Here is a 19,080-nt window from a genome sequence, read left to right on the forward strand (position 1 = left end):
TGAAGAAATAGTTGCAGAAAGATATGAACAAAGAAAACCTAAAATGATCTATAGAAGAATTTCAATCTTCAGCCCTCATACTTAGGCCATAGAACCGCAAAAGTATCTTTGCATAACACTCAGCAACAAGATAAGGAATTCTGGTAATTAAGAGGCATAAAAGACAATCGATGGTACAAACAGTCATCTAGGATCTCGAGACTTCCAATTGTCCTACTGAATGACTCCAAACCTATCTCTGGCATGGTAAATATACAAATAACCTGTGTGATCTAAAATGAAAGAGTTTGACAGTGATTTCTCTTCATTTCATATTGTAATTCACTACTTCATTTTAACATCCTTTCATGTCAAAGAGAGAGATGGCCCCATTGCCAAAACAATAGAAAAAGGGATCACAGGCTAGGCTCGCTCCAGCAATAATTTTGCAAGTTACTGGGCCTGTCTGGCCTCAATTTCTTCATCTGGCAAAGGACCCTTCTCATAATGCTGTCTGTCAAGGAGGGCCAATGAAATGATTACAAAGCTTAGTAAAGCAAAAGAAAAAAAAATACCAACCAAAGAATAAAAATGCCAAGAGAGATTCAAGTAGATAAATATTTGGCAACCGTTTTATTTCTTTGAAACAAAATTACCTTATTGTTAGAAAAGTGATATCACCTGAAAATTAGAAAATTTGTGGTTGGACACAGATCTGAAACACCGCCACAGGAAGCATGCGGACCACTTCAACAATGAGGACGTTGGCCTGGTCTGCCAGATGGCATTGGCTTCATGCCGCTGGATCATTTTTTCAAATATCTGTCAATCTGTACATTGGTGCACATACGTGTGTGTGTGTGTGTGTGTGTGTGTGTGTGTGTGTGTGTGTGTGTGAGAGAGATTAGGTCCTGCTCAATCCTCTCCAAAATACTTAAAACATATGGCTTTAAGAGCAGATAATCTTTTATTGCTGATGTTGCTTGGTGAGGCTTTCAGCAAAAGGTATCTACTCAAAGCAGAACCACTTGCAGATTGTCTATGTCACTCATTTCTTTTGAGCCCTCCTGGGGTCCAACTTCTGATCGTTATATTCTGCTCTCCCATAAATATAACTTCAAATTACTCTTTCCCTCAAAAGCTAATATTTTAAAATGTTTACCAGTGTTGGAAACAAAAATTGAAGAAAACCCAAGTAGTTAAAATTTTCAGTGCTGGAAACAGGAAGACCACAGTTCAAATCCAGCCTCAGACACTAACAAGCCATGTGACCCTGTGCAAGTCACTTAACCCTGCTTGCCTCAGTTTCCTTATCTCTGACATGAATTGAAGAAGGAAATGGCAAAACTCCATTATACTTGCCAAGAAAACCCCAAATGATGTCATGAAGAGACAGACTTGACTAAAACAACTGAACAACAAATGCTATTTCTTTAAAAAAAAAATTTAACTTTTAAAAGCTTCCAACCTCCCAGGCAGACCACCTATGGAAGATCCATGCCGTGACAGTTACATAGGACAAGAAGACATGGATGGATTGTGTTCGGCGTCCACTGAGGGAAATACACACATTGGTAAGATTATGGATCCAGTGATAAACAACTGTAAGTATCATTCTTCTGAAAAATCAACACTTGGCAGTAATGCTCACACCCTTTAAAAAAATCCTATTTATCTTTGCTGAAGTTAACTGTTGAAAACACAGCAACATCTCATCTCCCCAGGATGTTAAAGCAAAGAAGATGTGTTGAGTTCTCCTGAAGACACGCCACAGAGCCAGCTGTCTCATTCAGTAATACTGAAGGCTTTTGTAACTTGTGTTTGTTGCAGGGGTGGCAAGTTCTGCATCTTCAGTAAAATGGAGACAGGTGATTAAATAGTGCCTTACTGTGAAGTCCAATAATAACATACTGGTTTTCATCCTCAGCCCTTCCTACCCTTGGACAGCAATCAAATATTTTCATAGTCACATGAGCTCAGTCTTGAAAATATGAAAAATAGGATTAGAAAGGTAGGAAGCAGAACATCAGTGAAATTTAAGATTAATTACCCATCTAAGAAAAACACTTCAAAGGGCTGCGAAAAAGAGACCTGCACACAAAACCACACAGCCCTTTCTGGGAATGAATAAGAGGTATAAAACACTATACATGCAACATCCTACTGACCACAACGTTTTGACAGTCAGACACTGTATTCAAACTATGAACTTCAGACTATGGCAGCAAGGAGTCCACCCTGGGTCTATGCTCATGAGAGGTCAAAAAAGACCATATGGCTCAACTAGAGATATCCAAGTAGGCAAGAGAGAGAGACAACAAAAGGAGGATATTGGGGCAAGCCAATGAGTCTTTCACCATGAGGTCACAGCAGATACCTCTGAACACTTATCAAGTATATTGTAGGAGAGATGCCTTTAAGGTATGAGTTAGACTAGATGGCCAACGAGGTCACTTCTAACTCTCAAACTCTGCGATTCTGCTTCTTCAGTCATCAGAACAGACCGGAACAATAATGTTCTATTCAGTTATGCTTAATGCAAACCAGTGCAGTAGCAGCAAGATTTTCCTGTGAGCTGGGTGGATTTTCCATGAGGGATTTATGAGAAGACAAGGAGGTGCAGGTAAAATGGCACCAGATACAACACACATAGAAGGAGCTCCCACATTGATGAAATCAAATATCCAAATTATCAAAATAATGGCAATCAGCTCCCTTCATCCACATAAATGTAACGATGCATTGAAACCTGAAATGAAGTACTAGGCTTCATATTAAGGATCTGCTTGAATTCTAGCTCTGACACTGATTATTGTGTGAGCCTGGGTAAATCACCTTCTCTTTCTGTGCCTATTTCCTTATTTGCAAAATAGGATGAACTATATGATCGCTAAGGTCCCCTTCTAGCTCTAGGTGAAAAATCAGATTGTTCATTCTACTTCTTTCTCCATTTATCTCTCAGTTGTGTGATCTCAGTGGAGAGCACATGTCTATCTTCCAAAAAAAGAAATCTAAAGGAAGTTAGGAAGAAAGGAGGGGAACAAGGGAGGGAAGAAGCAAGGAAGGAAGGAGAAAAGGATAGAGGGAAAGGATGGAGGGGGGGAAGAAAGAAAGGAAGGAAGGAAGTGAGGGAGGAAGGGAACAAGAGAGGGAAGAAGGGAGGGAAGGAGGGAGGAAGGGAGGGAGGAAGGAAGGAAGGAAGGAAGGCAGGAAGGCAGGAAGGCAGGCGCTAAGATGGCCCTAATTTTCTATTAAACAATTTCCTAAAGTAACAAGGGTAGGGTGGGGGGAGAAAGAAATGAAAATACACAGAAAGGACAATTACTAGGGATGGCCATAATGACCATACAATCTGCAGTGCTACCAAGCAATATGATGAACATCTTACCATCTTCCAGCTCAAGACAAAGATTGTATACGGCTACAGGTCTCTTATTACGCTGCCCCTGTCTCTTTGATTGCCTTGGTGGAGCATTTGGAGGAGATGCTGACATGGAGACTGGTTCAGGGAGGGTGGCATCAGGCATGGTCCTGAAAATCTATGATCAAAAACATAAAAGACACCAGTTATTTACCCCAAACCTGTATGTAATTCAACTGTAAGCCATCAACAAACAACATTTGTTTTGGATTTCATTCAAGGGGAGGCAGAGCCAACAATCCATTCCTTCAAGTTTTGAGAATTTGCCTTGGGTCTTCCATAAAGAAGGAAACAAGAATAAAAATCCTATTCAATTAAAATTAAACAAGCAAAAGCAATACGTGCACATCAACTGTTCTTCAAAGAAATGAACCCCAAATCTAAATGTGGACAGTATTTTTGCTATCTATGGGACAGTCCCACTTCCCTTTTCCAAACAGAAATAAATTAAATAATCCAGTGGTAATGGCTGATTAGGGGAGTACTACCAATTAATTTGATGACTATAGTTCTTTCCCCTATAAGATATGTACATGACCACTGGCTCTTTGTTAAGAGGATAAGTCCTCTGGTGCTGCCCACAAGATGTGGATCCTTAGGAAGAGGGCCTCTAGTCAGAGGAGTAATCTCTCTGTGTCTCTGTATGAAAGAAAGCTGACGGAGGAGGCCGATGTACTCTGCTGCTTTTTCTGGACAGGGGAAAGGTGAAGAGGGAGTGAGCAGTTTAGGATGTTCATTTTTACAGGCCATTGCAACGGGCTGAGTCTTCACACAAAAAAATCCATCCTACTGAGAGCCCCAGCCAACCAATTTTAGGGGCACCAGTCAACTGGGAACCAATTAGGAGTTTGCCTTTTATTAAGGTGCCATACTCTTTATGGTAAAAGGTATGCTTGCTCAATCAATCAATCAGTAAGCACATATTGAGGACCTACTATGTGCCAGGTACCATGGATTCAAATACAAAGAATAAAACCATTTGTACTCCAAAAGAGTTTACATTCTATCATGAAGTTAATTGGAGAACCCCCTGTGCAATACTCTTAACATTTATGCACACTAATACTCCAATGTTTACTTACAATATATATTAGAACCTCCATCTTGATTTCAGTTGTAGGATTACCCCTCAAAATTAGTCACATTTTAAAATTAGCCTGTTCTTATGACATTCCCCCACTTAAATACATCTTCGTTTTTATTAGTCATTATTTTAAGATTTGCACACTTAATTAATCCACTTGAGAGGCAGCACAGAGTACCATACAGAACCACCCGCTGTCGAGTTAGGTCCTTAACTCCAATTCATACAGGCTGCACAGAACCTCACAGTGCCCCAGATAATTCTCCAATACTATAAAATTGCAGAGATGGTACCAGTGTACACTGGGAGCTTCCTCACCAGAAGGTCCACAATTGCCAGTGAAATCACAGACCCAGTTCCCACAACACATGGCACCACTCCCCCACCCCACCGCAAATTTATCCATTTAAGACTCACAGATGAATCAAGCAAATTCCTCTTTGAGCATTTTCTCTCATATTTATGAACTCCACAATTTTAGTGCTATGATTTATCTCTAATTTCATTCCTTCCTCAGCACGGCAACATTAATTAAAACATGATGTTTCTTTGTTTGGCAATTCTTTGGAGAAAAAAAAGCAAAGCTGTACTCTCAAGAGAAGTGTTCCAGACACAGATGACTGATAAAGAAACATCGATGGCAACCAGAAACTAGAGCAGGGAAGCCTTCTGACCCACAGAGCTTTGCAAAGAACAGCCTTGAGGAGATTTCAGTCTTCAATGAAGAACACTGAGTAATCACATATTTAAGACAACCACACAATAGACACCGCATTTCCTGGATAGTGGACATTCCTCAGGTGGCAGCAGAAGACAGCCAACTGGTGGCAAACATGTCATAAATGCAGAACTCTGAATGCAAGGCCCAGAATGAAGAGGTTCTTGCACTAGAATGAATTTATGCAAGGCAATCAAGAAAGTTGCCCTGTAAAGGATGAGCGAGGACTATTATTTACAGACAGCAGATAACGAACATAACAACTGGCAGCCCTGGAAAACTTTTAATTGAACAGAGCCTATATGTTTTTACATAAAATCTTTCACATCCAAATAAACATAAAATATTATTTCAACAGAAGGTATTTGCAAATAGTACCATACTGCCCCCTTATGTGTCAACTCATTAAGAATGGTTTAAATTTCTGTGGACAAATATTTGCTGGTGAAAAATTAATTTGGGACTCCAACTGCTAGCCCAACACCATATTTCCAGGGAATCTGTTGGCGTATGCAGCAGTTCAGCAGTCTGGTAAATAGCAACCTACTTAACTGTCTCAAAGGTTCTCTGCTGCCTCAGTTGCTGTCCACATCTGTATTTATTCCTTTCTGCCTTTGATCAAATCGAAGAAGGTTTGAGAAAAAACAATTAAGAAAGTAATTAGGTAGAGAGAAGAGAACTGGGAAAACAGGAGGAGGAGATGTGGCAGGTAAAAGACGTGCTAAAAGGAAAATCTCGCTGGGACTATGATTTGTTGACATTTGAAATATCTCCTTGATTCATTTATTTTTGGTCTTCTACAAATTAGACAACATGCTCTGGGTAACATTTTGAGGAGAAATAAATAATCCACAAACCCAAAACTTAAAACATTAGAAAAATCATAACCAAAGAGAACTAGCACTGGATTCTCTCTCCCTAGAAAACCAACTCTCAACTAAAATATTACTCAGGTGAACTGGGGTGACTGAGTCTTCAAAGGTCATGCTAATAATGCACAGAAAATGGCTGAACCTGCCAATGAGAAAAGTCTCGAGAAAATGACAATATGTTTCCTGTCAGAAGACTGAGCCTCATCACCCGGATGGCTACAAAGTCTCATAGAGAGTCTCACAGGCCCCCTTCGGAAGCATTGAGGAGTTTTGTGGTCTAAAAACCAACCATCCAATGAAACCAATTATCCTAAAGAGGATATGGTGCAGTGAGTAGAGAGAGATCTGGCTTTCAGGTTAAGTCGTGCCTTTGACACAATGTGTTCACATGAGCATAAGCAAGTTAGTCAACCCGTCGGTGCCCAAGACAACTAGAGAATCCTACTAGTCACAAAGAGGGTGCTGTGGGGTGTGTGTGTGTGTGTGTGTGTGTGTGTGTGTGTGTGTGTGTGTGTGTGTGTAGGGAAAGAGAGATGTGTGAATTGTTATTTTTTTTCTGCTTTTTGGCAGGGCAATTGGGGTTAAGTGACTTGCCCAAGGTCACACAGCTAGTACAAGTGTCAATTGTCTGAGGCCGGATTTGAACTCAGGTCCTCCTGACTCCAGGGCCGGTGCTCTACTCACTGCGCCACCTAAGCTGCCCCAAGATGTGTGAATTTTACATACATAAGTATATGTGCATACAAATATTCATGTACACATATATAACATACATTTTAGATAGTTTATATTATATTGTAGACATATATACAGAGAGAAATGTTATACAATACAGATGCATATGTGTATATGAATATTCATATAGACACATAACACATATGATGAGGTAGAAAGGAGCGCTGGAGGAAGACAGAGGAAGCAGGATGCAGGGGGCAGCTAGGTGGCACAGTGAATAGAGCACGGGCCCTGGAACCAGGAGGACCTGAGTTCAAATATGACCTCCAACACTTGACACTAGTTATGTGACATTGGGCAAGTCACTTAACCCCAACTGCCTTGCTTTCTCCCCTCCAAAACAAAAGAAAAAGATGAGATTCCGGATGTGACCAGCCAGAAAAGCGATCAAGAAGGCTATGCATTGAAGCCCCCTACTGTGCACTTAGCTGTGTGCTTTCACAAAGCACCCCCCACAACTACCTGACATTCCAGAGCAGAGTTTCCCCCTCTCTTCTTCTGCACCCCTCCCATTTTTCTTCCCACCACCCCATATTCTGTTAAACTGTATACAGACTGGACACATAACCTGATTCAATGTTCTGTCTCCCAGAGGGAGCAGGGCCCGCCAGAAGCCTCATCCCAATAAATGCCTTTAGCTTGGAGACAGTCTGAGCAAATTCATTCAAGACACTGGAATCCACATATCTATCCCTCATCATTCTGGTGTACCCCCAAAACATGGCTTGTCCACGTGCCCCAACACACATTTGTGTTTTATATGGTTAGATATTATATGTATGTATTGAGAGAAACGATTATTTCTCCCTTGTATTAAAAACTAATTATTGAATTAGGACCCAAGTTTTTCCCCTTTACTATTTCCTCATCCAGGAAGCAACCAGTGTGGGAAATGTTTCTCAAAGACTTACTCAGACTAAGATCTAAAAGAAATTTTAAGTTTAGGCTAATGGGCAGATTCCTTCTCATTGTATCTATTCAGACAGGTCTGGGAAAATACAGATTCTCCCTCTTCTTAGACAGGTGATATGGAAATAGAGAAGTCTCTTTGACCAAAACTGGGTACTCAAAATCACTTACCTCAAGACCCTCTTTGGAAGAGAACTCACCTGTCCTTATAACATTCATCCTCTCATTAATTGTTAACCAATCAAAGTTGATTACCACCTTCAGGAATACCCACCCTTCAAAGGACATATAAACTCTGAGTCTACCGCCATGAGGGGTCTTTGGCATTTGAGAGTGCCACTGACCTCTTTCATCAATAACACGCCAGCCTTATTAATAAAATGATTAAATTACCCAGAAACTATGTCTCTCAAACTTTGAAGACAGGGAAGGGGGAACATATGTGTTATATAATACATATGCATATGTGTACATAAACATTCATATATACAACAGATACTTATGTTATATACGTGTATAGAGAATATATGTATATTATTATACAATACATACACATATAACATATATAACACATATGTGTGCATATATTCCTAAAGTACTGAAGATGGTAACAACAGCATCACCACATGGAGACCAATCCCTAAGCATGTTTGAGCCACCTCATGATCCCCCCGAAGGTCAATCCCAAGACTGCAAGGCCAGACTGTTGGAGCAGGCTGATTAGGTACAAAGCTAACGGATTCTTCCTTGGAGTGCATAGGATCACAGATTCAGAGCTGCCAGAGCCCTCAGACCATCTAGTCTAACCTCCTCATTAGAAGGAACCTGGGTTCTATTTCAGAGATCCGTGGCCTCACCGCAAGGGCTTAGAGCTTTCTGGGCCACCTCTAGCTCAGAGCTCCAGGCTCAACCCAAAAGGCATAGATCACTTAAACAGTCCTTTGTTTGAAGGTCCTCCACATTTCACTGGACACAAGTCAATGCTAAAACACTGAAAAATAATATTCAAAGAACCAGAACTGGACTGAAGCAATCTCCTTTCCCTTCTGAACCTCAGGTTTTTTTCCTCCCAAAAAAGTACTAGACACCAGTGACTCCTTTCAATTCCCACAACATGGAGTTTTATCACTCACTCAAATGCCTGAGATGGCATCCGGATAAACTCTTAATAACAAATTACAAATGTCAATTTGGTCCAGACTCGTCCCCCCCACATCCCCACCCCCTCTGCAAAAAAGAAATCAAACAGCTCTACCCCTCCCCTGCTAGGTAAACAGGAATTTTGATAGAAAGCAGTAATTCATTTAGCTTGTAAACAAGTCTTAAATTTATCTCCACAAGGATGATTTCCCAGTAGCCTAGTCAATGTCCCTTCCTATCATGCCAAAACCTCACCTGGAGAAGTTCTGATCCTAAGGAGTCGGAAGAAAGGCAGAGACAATAAGATCCTGGGAACATGGTGGGGGTGGGTGGGTTTCTCCTGGGGACAACTGCCCCTCACCATACCAGACCAATGGGCAAAGGTCATAAGGAAATGGAGAATGTTGTCCAGGATGCATTCTGGTCAAGGAGTCCAATCCAAATAGAGCAAGTGGTGGCAAATAATTTTAAGCAAGCATTTCTTCATTTCAGTAACAGTAGGTGAGTCAATGAGCAGTTGCTGTTTTTTTAAAGGCCAGTTCTTGGCAAAATAAGTTTCTATCATCCATTTCAGACCTAAGAATTATTAATGGTAAAGCCAAGAAATACACATAAATTCTTTTTTTCAATCTTCTTTAAATACATGGGAATTTCAGAACACAATACTGACTGTAGTATGCAATTCTAAACTGAATTTTGTAACAGGCAGAAATAGCCCAAGACATTAATATAGGTTGATATCTAAGTTCTAAAGACATGTTTTATTTATTTATGACCAAAATTATGCTTTGGGGTCAGCTTTATTCTCCTAGAGCTGCCTTTGTTGTTGTTTTTTTTAATTTGAGACACACATAATTTTCAATCGTATCCTTTTTTGAATTAGATGATCAAGCAGCAACACAACCTTTCATAAAAAGACTTGACCCCTCTTCTGCCCCCTGAGAGTGGAAACCAAACCTGAAGCTCATCCTGTTTTCTTGAAATCATTATGATTTGTGCCATCTTTTAAAATGGCACAGATCTGTCCTCTCTCTAAAACATGTCTTTGGACGCAGGCATATCCACCTCCTGTGTCTCTCTGATAGCTGGTCTTTCATATTAGCTTTGTTCCTGTGTGGATATACTTATCTTAAGCATCACTAGGTATCACAGGCTATTTATTCAAGGCACATCTTTTCATGTTATGTATAAATGTTATGCTCCATCCGCATACTAAAGAGCAAGAGAATCTCAAACCAGGCAGCCAAGGAAAAAAACCCTTCCTAGAGCCCTACCATAGAGCATCTGCTGAGGAAGAAGAGCTTATTCACACGTTCTCCTAGCAGTGTTAACACAAACAGAAATCTAGTACCATTGTGAGATGCCATAAATTCCACAAGAGAGATAACATCTCTTTTTAGAAGGCCAAGAAAGGATCTATAGGATTCGGTCATAATTTTTAATATTCTCTTCAAGGAGGTTCTGTAGCTTAAAGTGCCTACCAATGAGGCGAATGCCCTAAGACCCAGAGAAGCAAACAAGGGGGCTTCTGCTTACCTCTACTGTTAGAACTGGGTGTTATTGTTGTAAGTCATGAGTGGATGCTCTAGTCACCATCACCACTCTCCCCCATTCCCAGCTCAACACATGTGCCTTACTCTTTCTTGGCTTATAATGTTTTACTGTGACAGAAGCAGAGCAAAAATGGGTCAGACCTAGTAGAGGCCCTGAACTAGACACCAGGTTCCTCACTTCTATGATGGAATTCATCCAGGACCAAAGTCTCAGATCATGCCCTTCAAGACCTGCACAAACTGAGACTCAGACACTCAGCCCTCACCTCTGAGACCACCATGTCTCAGGCACCAGATCTCTTGCCATCAGAGCCTCACTTAAGAGGAGGCCTCCAACCCCAGACCCAATCTCCTGTCTTTCAATGCTACCCTCTCCCTTCAGGAGACCTGGCAGGGTTGGATCCACGGTGGGGTCCAAGGGTTGGCTCTGGCCAATTGTAAAGTTTTCAGTGAGACCATTTGTACCTCATAAATCCACCAACACTATGAATAAAGGTTTGACTCACTGTTTTACTGATTGTTGAGACTAGAGGTCAGCAAACTATGTTGACAGTTAGGCCTAATGTCTGCTTTGGTAAGGTCTGGCAAGATAAAAATAAATGGTTTCTATATTTGTAAATATTTATTGTAGTGGAAAAAATATAAAAAACTAGTCTTTGCTCACAGCAGCCAGAGAACCACATTTGGCCTAGAGGCCACAACATGCCCAAGCCTTGGTCTAGTAAGAAAGTGAGAGAGAAAATATTGATAATACACATTAAATTAAAAAGTGTGACACAAACTTTGAAGGAGCTGGTTGTTAAACATGTACAAGCATACTGCTGGTAGGATGTCTAGTCATATGGGAATCCTACCCTACGGCTACCAGCCTCTTCATCTTCCAACCCCAGTGAATCAGAGTAGTTAGTTGCTAGATTTAAAAAACAAAATGAAATAATAAAACACCATCTCCAACAAGAACCATTCCCTACTCTTCCATCCTTCTACAATCCTGATTTTAATTATCAACAGGGATTGTTTTTTGCCTTTTTTTGTATCCCCAGATTTGAGCTCAGGGCTTGGCATACTGAATAACTGTGAATATCCCAAAACAATACTTGTATAAAATGTTAGCCCCTTGAGGGCAGGGACTTTGTTTTTTTATGTCCAATATCCAGCACATACCAGGTGCTTAATAAATGCTTTGGATTGGTTCCTTTTCTCTATGATCTCTTCCTCTTTTGCAGAGGCCGGGCCATCTGCTTGAAATACTCTTCATCTGCCTCTAAAAATCCCTAGTGTTCCTGCCTTCAAGGCTCACTTCCTGCAGAAGGTTTTTCTCCTTAGGGCACCCAGTTGTGAGTGCCTTCTCTCTCCTAATATTACTTCATATTTATCTATAGCCATTCCGTATCGCCCAATAGAACATAAGTTTGTTTGGAGCAGGGAGTATCTTATTTGGTCTTTTTATCCCCCACCTAGCACTTAGTACCCTTTTGCTCAATTGAATCATATTTTTACCCAGGAATACTTGCTCAATTCCCGAAAATTGGTTCTCTCTGATAATAGTATACTTCAGCTATGTTGTTGCTGTTTACTCATTTTTAGTTGTGTCCAACTCTTCGTGATCCCATTTGCGGTTTTCTTGACAAAGAGTGGTCTGCTATTTCCTTCTCCAGTTCATCTGACAGATAAGGAAACTGAGGCAAACAGAGTTAAGTGCCTTGCTCAGGATCACACAGCTAATAAGTGTTTTCAGGTTGGGCTTGAACTCAGGAAGAGGAATCTTCCTAACTCCAGGCCCAGCAGTCTATCCATTGTGCCACCTGGCTGCCCCTACCTTAGCTATGACTTGTTTAATAGCATGAGTGGTACTGCAACCAGACACAGATCTAACTTAAATTGGATTAAATTACTGAAAGTCATGCTGACTCAGTGAGCCACTGTTCCCAGACCTGCCTGTCAATCAGTGTTGGGGGGAGGTGTCACGCAGTCCTCTGCTGTCACGTAGTCAAGATACCCCCTACCCATATGCACCTGAAAACTGTCACAAACTTGCGCTGTAGGGGAAAACTTGAGATGCAAGGGCCCAACCTCTTTTGCTGACACTGGTCTAACTGTCCTTCTCTCATTATGAAGGTTATCAATAAAAGCTGGCTGCCCCTTGAAACCACTGCTGATCTCCAGTAACTAGCCTGTTGATGTGTTGCTACCATGATGTAGTTATGATAAACCCCTTTTAATTCTCCTTGCCCTGAGTTTTGCCTCCTTAATCAGGATGAAAAATCCAAATCAAGAATTTTTCCTTTCAACAACATGCATTTCTCTTCTTGGTTGACTTTGGGAAGGGGGAAAGAAGAGAGAGGGAAGGGAATGGAAGAGACTGAACAGGCAAGAAGTGAAATTTTCTGCCTTCTTTAGAGAAAAGAATGAGAGAATAATTACTGAATACTATTTTCAGCTCCAGGGTCTCCAGTGTCCCCATCTGCTCACTCACCAACACCGTGCAGCACGGCACCACTTGGAAAAGTTCTGACTTGCTAAGCATGATGCAATACAATCACTTTAAGAAATAATGATCTGATTCCATTTACCAGTTCAACCTCAGAGCTACGGGATAACCTCAGAGTTTAGCTAAAGTGTGTATTGTTCGTACGGAGCTTTCCACAATTATCTTTGGTTGAATTAGCAGCTCTGTGGGCACATTCTCCATCAGACTGCCTACAGATCTGATGGAGAGGGTTTAGCTAAAATAACTACCTTGGAGTGCAAATGAATAATCTGATTTTGCTCTGGTTCAATAGTAATTTCCATAGAATAGGCTCTCCCTCTGCCAACACAGATTATAATCCCTCTGTAACTTAGTAAAGGTTCTTCATGAATTGCTGTGGTACAAAATTCATTACCCTGTGGCCATCTTGTTGCAGAGTCCTCTTTAAACACATTAGGCTGGCTACTGGACAATCAACATAGTCTCTTCTTGGTCGGCTCCTTTGCAGGCATCATAGCCAGATCATAGGTCTAAAGTTGGAAGCCATATTCCATACTGCTCATTTTACAGATAAGGAAACTGAGGCCTAATAAAGAGGCTTGCCCAAGGTTGCATAGATGGGAAGTATCAGAGGCTAGATTTGAACCCAGATTCTCTGACTCTCAAAGTCAGTGTTCTGTCCATTGTATTAAGACGGCATTTGAACTCTGCCATAAAGGATGTGTAGGATTCCCACAGGCAGATATTGGCAACAGTGGGCAGAAGTGCATTCCACGCATGTACATGGCATGGGTGGTTGTTGCTTCAGTTGTGTCCAACTCTTAGTGATACCATCTGGGGTTTTCCTTCTTGGCAGAGATACTGGCGTGATTTGCCATTTCCTTCTCCAGCTCATTTGACAGACCAGGACACTGAAGCAAGCAGGGTTAAGCGACTTGCCCAGGATCACACATCTAGTAAGTGTTTGCGGGTGGATTTGAACTCAGAGAGAGGAGTCTTCCTGACTCTAGGCCTGGCATTCTATCCACCGGGCCACTTCAAAAATTTGATATATATTTGAGGAACGGTGAGTAGAGTTTCTGGTCCAAAAGCTTTAAAAGTAGGAGACAGCTAGGGGGAGCACTGGGCTCAGTCATGAAGACATGAGTTCAAATCCAGCTTCAGAAAGTTACTAGCTGTGCGACCTCAGGCAAGTCCCTTAATCTATGTTTGCCTATGGACTGGTTCTTCCCTGAAGAAGGAAATGGCAAACCACTCCAGTATCTTTGCCAAGAAGAATCCATGGACAGAAGTCAACGGAGTTGCAAAGGGTTGAACGTGACTGAAAAAATGAATAGGCTTTAAAAATATGTTGATTTTGAGCTATAGTTCAGTTAAAACAAAAAACAAAAAGGAACTTTAAAGGTAGATAGGGCCATAGAAATCTTCTACTCAAATCCTTACAGTTTAAGCTGAAGAAGTTTAAACTAATGGATCGACAAGCCTTTCCAACACCTGTCAGGCATTGCTTCAGAAGGCACTGAATTCTATCTGTTCCTTTTAGAAAAAGGTGTGGAGCTGAATCTCACGCCAAGGCCTTGCCTGACTCCTCCCTCCTGTTCCTTTTTCGGTCTCACAGGCTATAAATTCAATTAGTCACACCCTATTGGAGATGCCAGCTCACTTTTAGCCTCTGGGCAATATAATGCCCCTCAGGTCAACGTGATCTTATTTTCTGTTGGTTTGTATCAGATGAAAAGTTACCATCACAGTAGCCCAAAGCCCCTATTTAGGAACACTGGTAACCTTCAGATGGAATTTCTACTCCAATTGAAATTTGTGTGTTTCTATGACTCCTCCTTAGCTAGCCTCTCTTTATTTGAGGCAAAATCAGGACACAGGAAACTTTTCAATAAAGGAAATGAATGGAGTATATTATAGTGTTTAATACTGGATAGACACGGTGAGGGGAATTTGGGGAAAGCACAGATCTCTGGAGGGAAACACCCTCAGTACTTGAAAAAAGAACACAAGCTGTAGCTTCAGCAGGAATCCTATGTTCTAAGACGCCTATAGGGTCTGTAGCAGTAGTTCACCCTTTCAGTTTCTCCTTCCACCTATGGACACTGCCAGCTCCCCCAACCCCACCCTACCGATCCTTTCCATTATGGCTCTTTATGTTCTATATGGATGGGGAGGTGGGGCATCTCCACTCTACCTCTTCTCAGTTGGCTCTCTCACAGGCTATTTCTTAGTCAACAAGGATTTATTAAAGACCCAATGTCTGTCCTTTACTAGGTGAGTGCTGGTAATACAAAGAAAGGAAAAAATACAAAATCAAAAAAAAATCAACCCAGGCCCTTCTCTGAAGAGTTCATAGTCCAAGAGCAGGGAAAAATGTTTCTCTCTTTTAAAAAACCCCCAGGCAAGATTCAAGCCCCCATCTGCCTCCAAAATCATGATGGTTTCAAACTGCTGTCAGGGCTGTCAAAGAAATGTTTGTGTCTCTGGACTGTCCAAATCCAAGAAGACCAATTACTTTTCAACTCATTATTAGATATTTATTAAGTGCCTACTATGTGCTGGGTACTGGGCTGAGTATTGGTTCTAAGAAGACAGGTTACTGGGGCAAGACTGACAGGGCTAGGATATAAATCCAAGGCTCCTATCAGCTGTCTGTCTCTGTCTGTCTCTGTCTCTCTGTCTACCCCCCTCCCCAATCTTGTTGCATTTGACTTTTTCTTTTTCAGTCCCTCTTAAATTCCTTCCTCCACTCTATGGCCACCTTCCTGTCCCCCCTGCCATCCTATAGATACCCCTAACATGAGGCCTTTCTTGATCTGCCTAATTGTTATGGCTCTCCCTCCCACTTAATATTACTACAGTAAATATACTTTGTAATTACTGCCTAAGAACAATAGTCACAGCAACGAGAAGAATAGCTGGCATGTCTATAGTGCCTTCTAAGTAAGTACCCAGTGCTAAGGGCCTTACAAGTATGATCTCACTGATCTTTAGAACATCTCCCGGAGGTAGGTACCATTGAGAACAAAAATCCCAGCAGAGGAGGAATAAGATAACAAACATTACTGTCTCCTTCAGGGAAGGCCAGGTTCATGGTAAAAGGGTGAAGGTCCTACTTGAGAGAAGGAGTCATACTTTTTCTCTTTAGATATTCTGAATTGAAGATCAGGGCATGGGGGTGGCCCTGGTTCTTGGGTTCCATGTCAATACAGTACCTAGAAAGATGTCTTGTGTGGTCCTGGTGATAGACCAGTATTGACCAGTACAGGTTCAACACTTGTGGCTTAGTCACTAAGCAATTCATTGCCATGGCGATCCAACAAAATAAGGGTTGTCCCAAAAATCTCAGAGCAGGTTTTAAGTTATTAAAGGAAAATTTATAAGCCACCAAAAAAAATGAGACTGACAAAAATTTATCTATGCCATGAATATGGCTGATGTCACTTCATACAAAGTTAGAACTTAGGGAGGATAAAAATGTTAAATGAAACTCCGGGGGATAGGCCAATTTAAACAAGCTTGGTATAGGAGACACAGAACTGGATTTAAGCAAAGCCAAGCTCAAATCCTGCCTCAGACATTTCTCCGGCTCTATCTCAGAGTCTCAGTTTCTTTATTTGGAAAAAGGGGGCTGGAAATACTTATACTTTATCCCAGCAGTTGAGGTACAACAACATAGCAGACGGAGGGTCGGTCTTGGAGCTGACAAGAGCTGGGTTTAAGGCCTGCACACAAATACTATGTGACCATAAAATATCCCAGTTTAACTCTGAGCTTCCAAGGCAACTCTCTAAGGCTCTTAGCTAAAGATAAGTTCCTGATCTGCACTGGTGGAAGACATTTCCACACTAGGAATTCCCTATACCAAAGACCCCATGCCCTTCCCTTCTGACTCTCCCCTCAAAAACCTTATATCAATTGTGGAACTGAAATGAGATCATGGGCATAATGCACTTTACAAACCATTGAACACTAGGTAAATATCAACTCTTATTAGTATTAAGAATATGGATGTTTTCAATCCTGTGACTTAGCTAGTTACAGTCAAGTCTTCCTTTAGGCTAAATCTGAGCAATGCATGTGCAAGCTTCCCATTAGGTCAGACTCCAGTATTTCCCAGATCATTCCTGACCCTATTCTAGTCCAGGATTTCAGAGCTCTATTCCTTCTCCATACTTAGTTACTTTCTCCCTTCTCTGAGGGTCCCAATCACACCCACACACACCCTTCTACTCGTCACTCTCCACTTTGAAACGATTCCAATACAGGGCTCAGGAAAAATCCCTGCCCAAGTTTTTTACAGCCTTCAGGCAAAGCTTTCACCCCACCCCTCTCCAGCTCAATATGCCCAATATAGGTACGGCCATTCATCATGAGCCCTAATGTTCCTTCTGTCAGAATTGGACCGGCTCTAAGCCGAGAATGCACTGGAATGCCAAAGCCAAAGAAACATGAAGCAGGAGCCATGCCAGTCACTAAGCCTGCAGAAGAACAGCACAAGCACCAAAGGTTAATGCATGGATTCTTGGCTCCCTCGGGAATCTGGAACTTGCTGACTGGGCTGATTCCGGAAGCTCTAGGCCACGTGCCAAGAAGGTGGCTTCCTCTCCAGAGAACTTGCCCCAGCATCTGAGCACTTCCTGACACAAATGTTCCCAATCACAACTAACAGGGAGATGATGAGCTGTCTCGGGTTCATTTGTTTCACTGGAAAGAAAAATCGACATGTCAGGATAAAACACTGAGATCTCGGTGCTGGGACTGGAGTAGAAATCCCAAGATCCAATTCCTTCTGATACTGTAACTAATTCTTTTTTTTTTAACTACGTGCATCAATGAGATCGTGAAACAAAGTATCTATTCCTTGCTGCAGCAGCAAGTCACGTCAGCCATCCTGTTGCTATGCTCAGCAAACATTTTGTGTGCTTTGTAACAGTCATGATAATAATAACTGACATTTACATAGTACTTTAAAGTTTACATACATTATCCTACAAGATACATCCTACATCGACACCACACACTGAATCGTGTAAGAGCCCTCTAAGGTGGGTGCTATTATTGTGATAGGAAGTAAGTAGCTAAGTGGTCCAACAGAATGAACACAGGGCTTGGAGTAGGGAAGAACCAGGGTTCAAATTCAGCCTCATATACTTATTAGTTGGGCAAGTCACTTAAAACTCTGTTTGCCTCAGTTTCCTCACCTGCAAAACGGGGGTAATAATAGCACCAATCTCCCAGGGTTATCATGAGGATCGAATGAGACCAGAATTGTAGAGCCTGGCACATAGCAGGCACCACACAAATGTTTTGTTGTTGTCCTTTAGTCAGTTCGGTAGTGTCCAACTCTTCATGACCCCATTTGGAGTTTTCTTGGCATAGATGCTGGAGTGGTGTGCCATTTCCTTCTCCAGCTCATTTTACAAACGAGGAAACTGAGGCAAACAAGGATAAATGACTTGCCCAGGGTCAGCAAGTGTCTGAGGCTGGATGTGAACTCATGGAGATGAGTCTTCCTGATTCCAAGTCCCAAACTCTGTCTACTGCACTGCCTAGCCGCTGAATTTATAAATGTTAGTCATTATTACTGAGGGAAGCTAAGTGGCAGAGTGGACAGAAGGCCAGGCCTAAAATGTGGAAAACTCTTCTTCCTGAATTCAAATCCAGCCTCAGACACTTACTGGCTGTGTGACCTTGGGCAAGTCACTTAACCCCAACTGCCCTGCCTTCCCCCCATCCAAAAAAAAAATCATCTCTAGATGATCAAGTCCCAGGGGCACCATATCATCCTTTCTTCTCCAAGCTGTATAAAACTAAAGTTTCCCTCACATTACAGACCTCCACAAAATGGAATTTCCAAGTTCACCAAGTCATAGCTATTCCAAGGAGCTACACTTGCCTCCCATACAGGAGGCTCTTCAAGGTACACAAAGTGCTTTGCATACGATATCTCAACCGAGCTTTGAGGCAGTCCTGTGAGGTCAGTAAAGTAATTCCCATTTTACAGATGAAGCTAAGGCTCAGCAGGCAACGAAGAGTGAGCAATGACTCTGCAAGGAGAGGTCCTGGTCCAAATCCTGGTTTTGCCTCTTATTACCCCATGTGGCTTCTGGCAAATCACTTCAATGCTCTAGGCTTCAATTTCATCTCCTGTAAAATGAGGGCATTGAACTCGATACCCTCCGAGGTCCCTTCC

At 41.8% G+C, this 19,080-nt stretch overlaps 1 protein-coding gene across 1 annotated transcript in view; it reads right to left on the reverse strand.

Annotated features, from left to right (window-relative positions):
- Positions 1-19,080, reverse strand: part of ARHGAP10 (Rho GTPase activating protein 10) — a 371,669-nt gene that overhangs the window by 72,828 nt on the left and 279,761 nt on the right. Inside the window, exon 19 of the mRNA XM_036764654.1 lies at positions 3,368-3,518. Within this exon, the coding sequence (XP_036620549.1) occupies positions 3,368-3,518 (151 nt within the window). The remainder of the gene's footprint in view (positions 1-3,367; positions 3,519-19,080) is intronic.

This window comes from Trichosurus vulpecula, chromosome 6, assembly GCF_011100635.1.
Source record: "Trichosurus vulpecula isolate mTriVul1 chromosome 6, mTriVul1.pri, whole genome shotgun sequence".
Lineage (NCBI taxonomy): Eukaryota > Metazoa > Chordata > Mammalia > Diprotodontia > Phalangeridae > Trichosurus > Trichosurus vulpecula.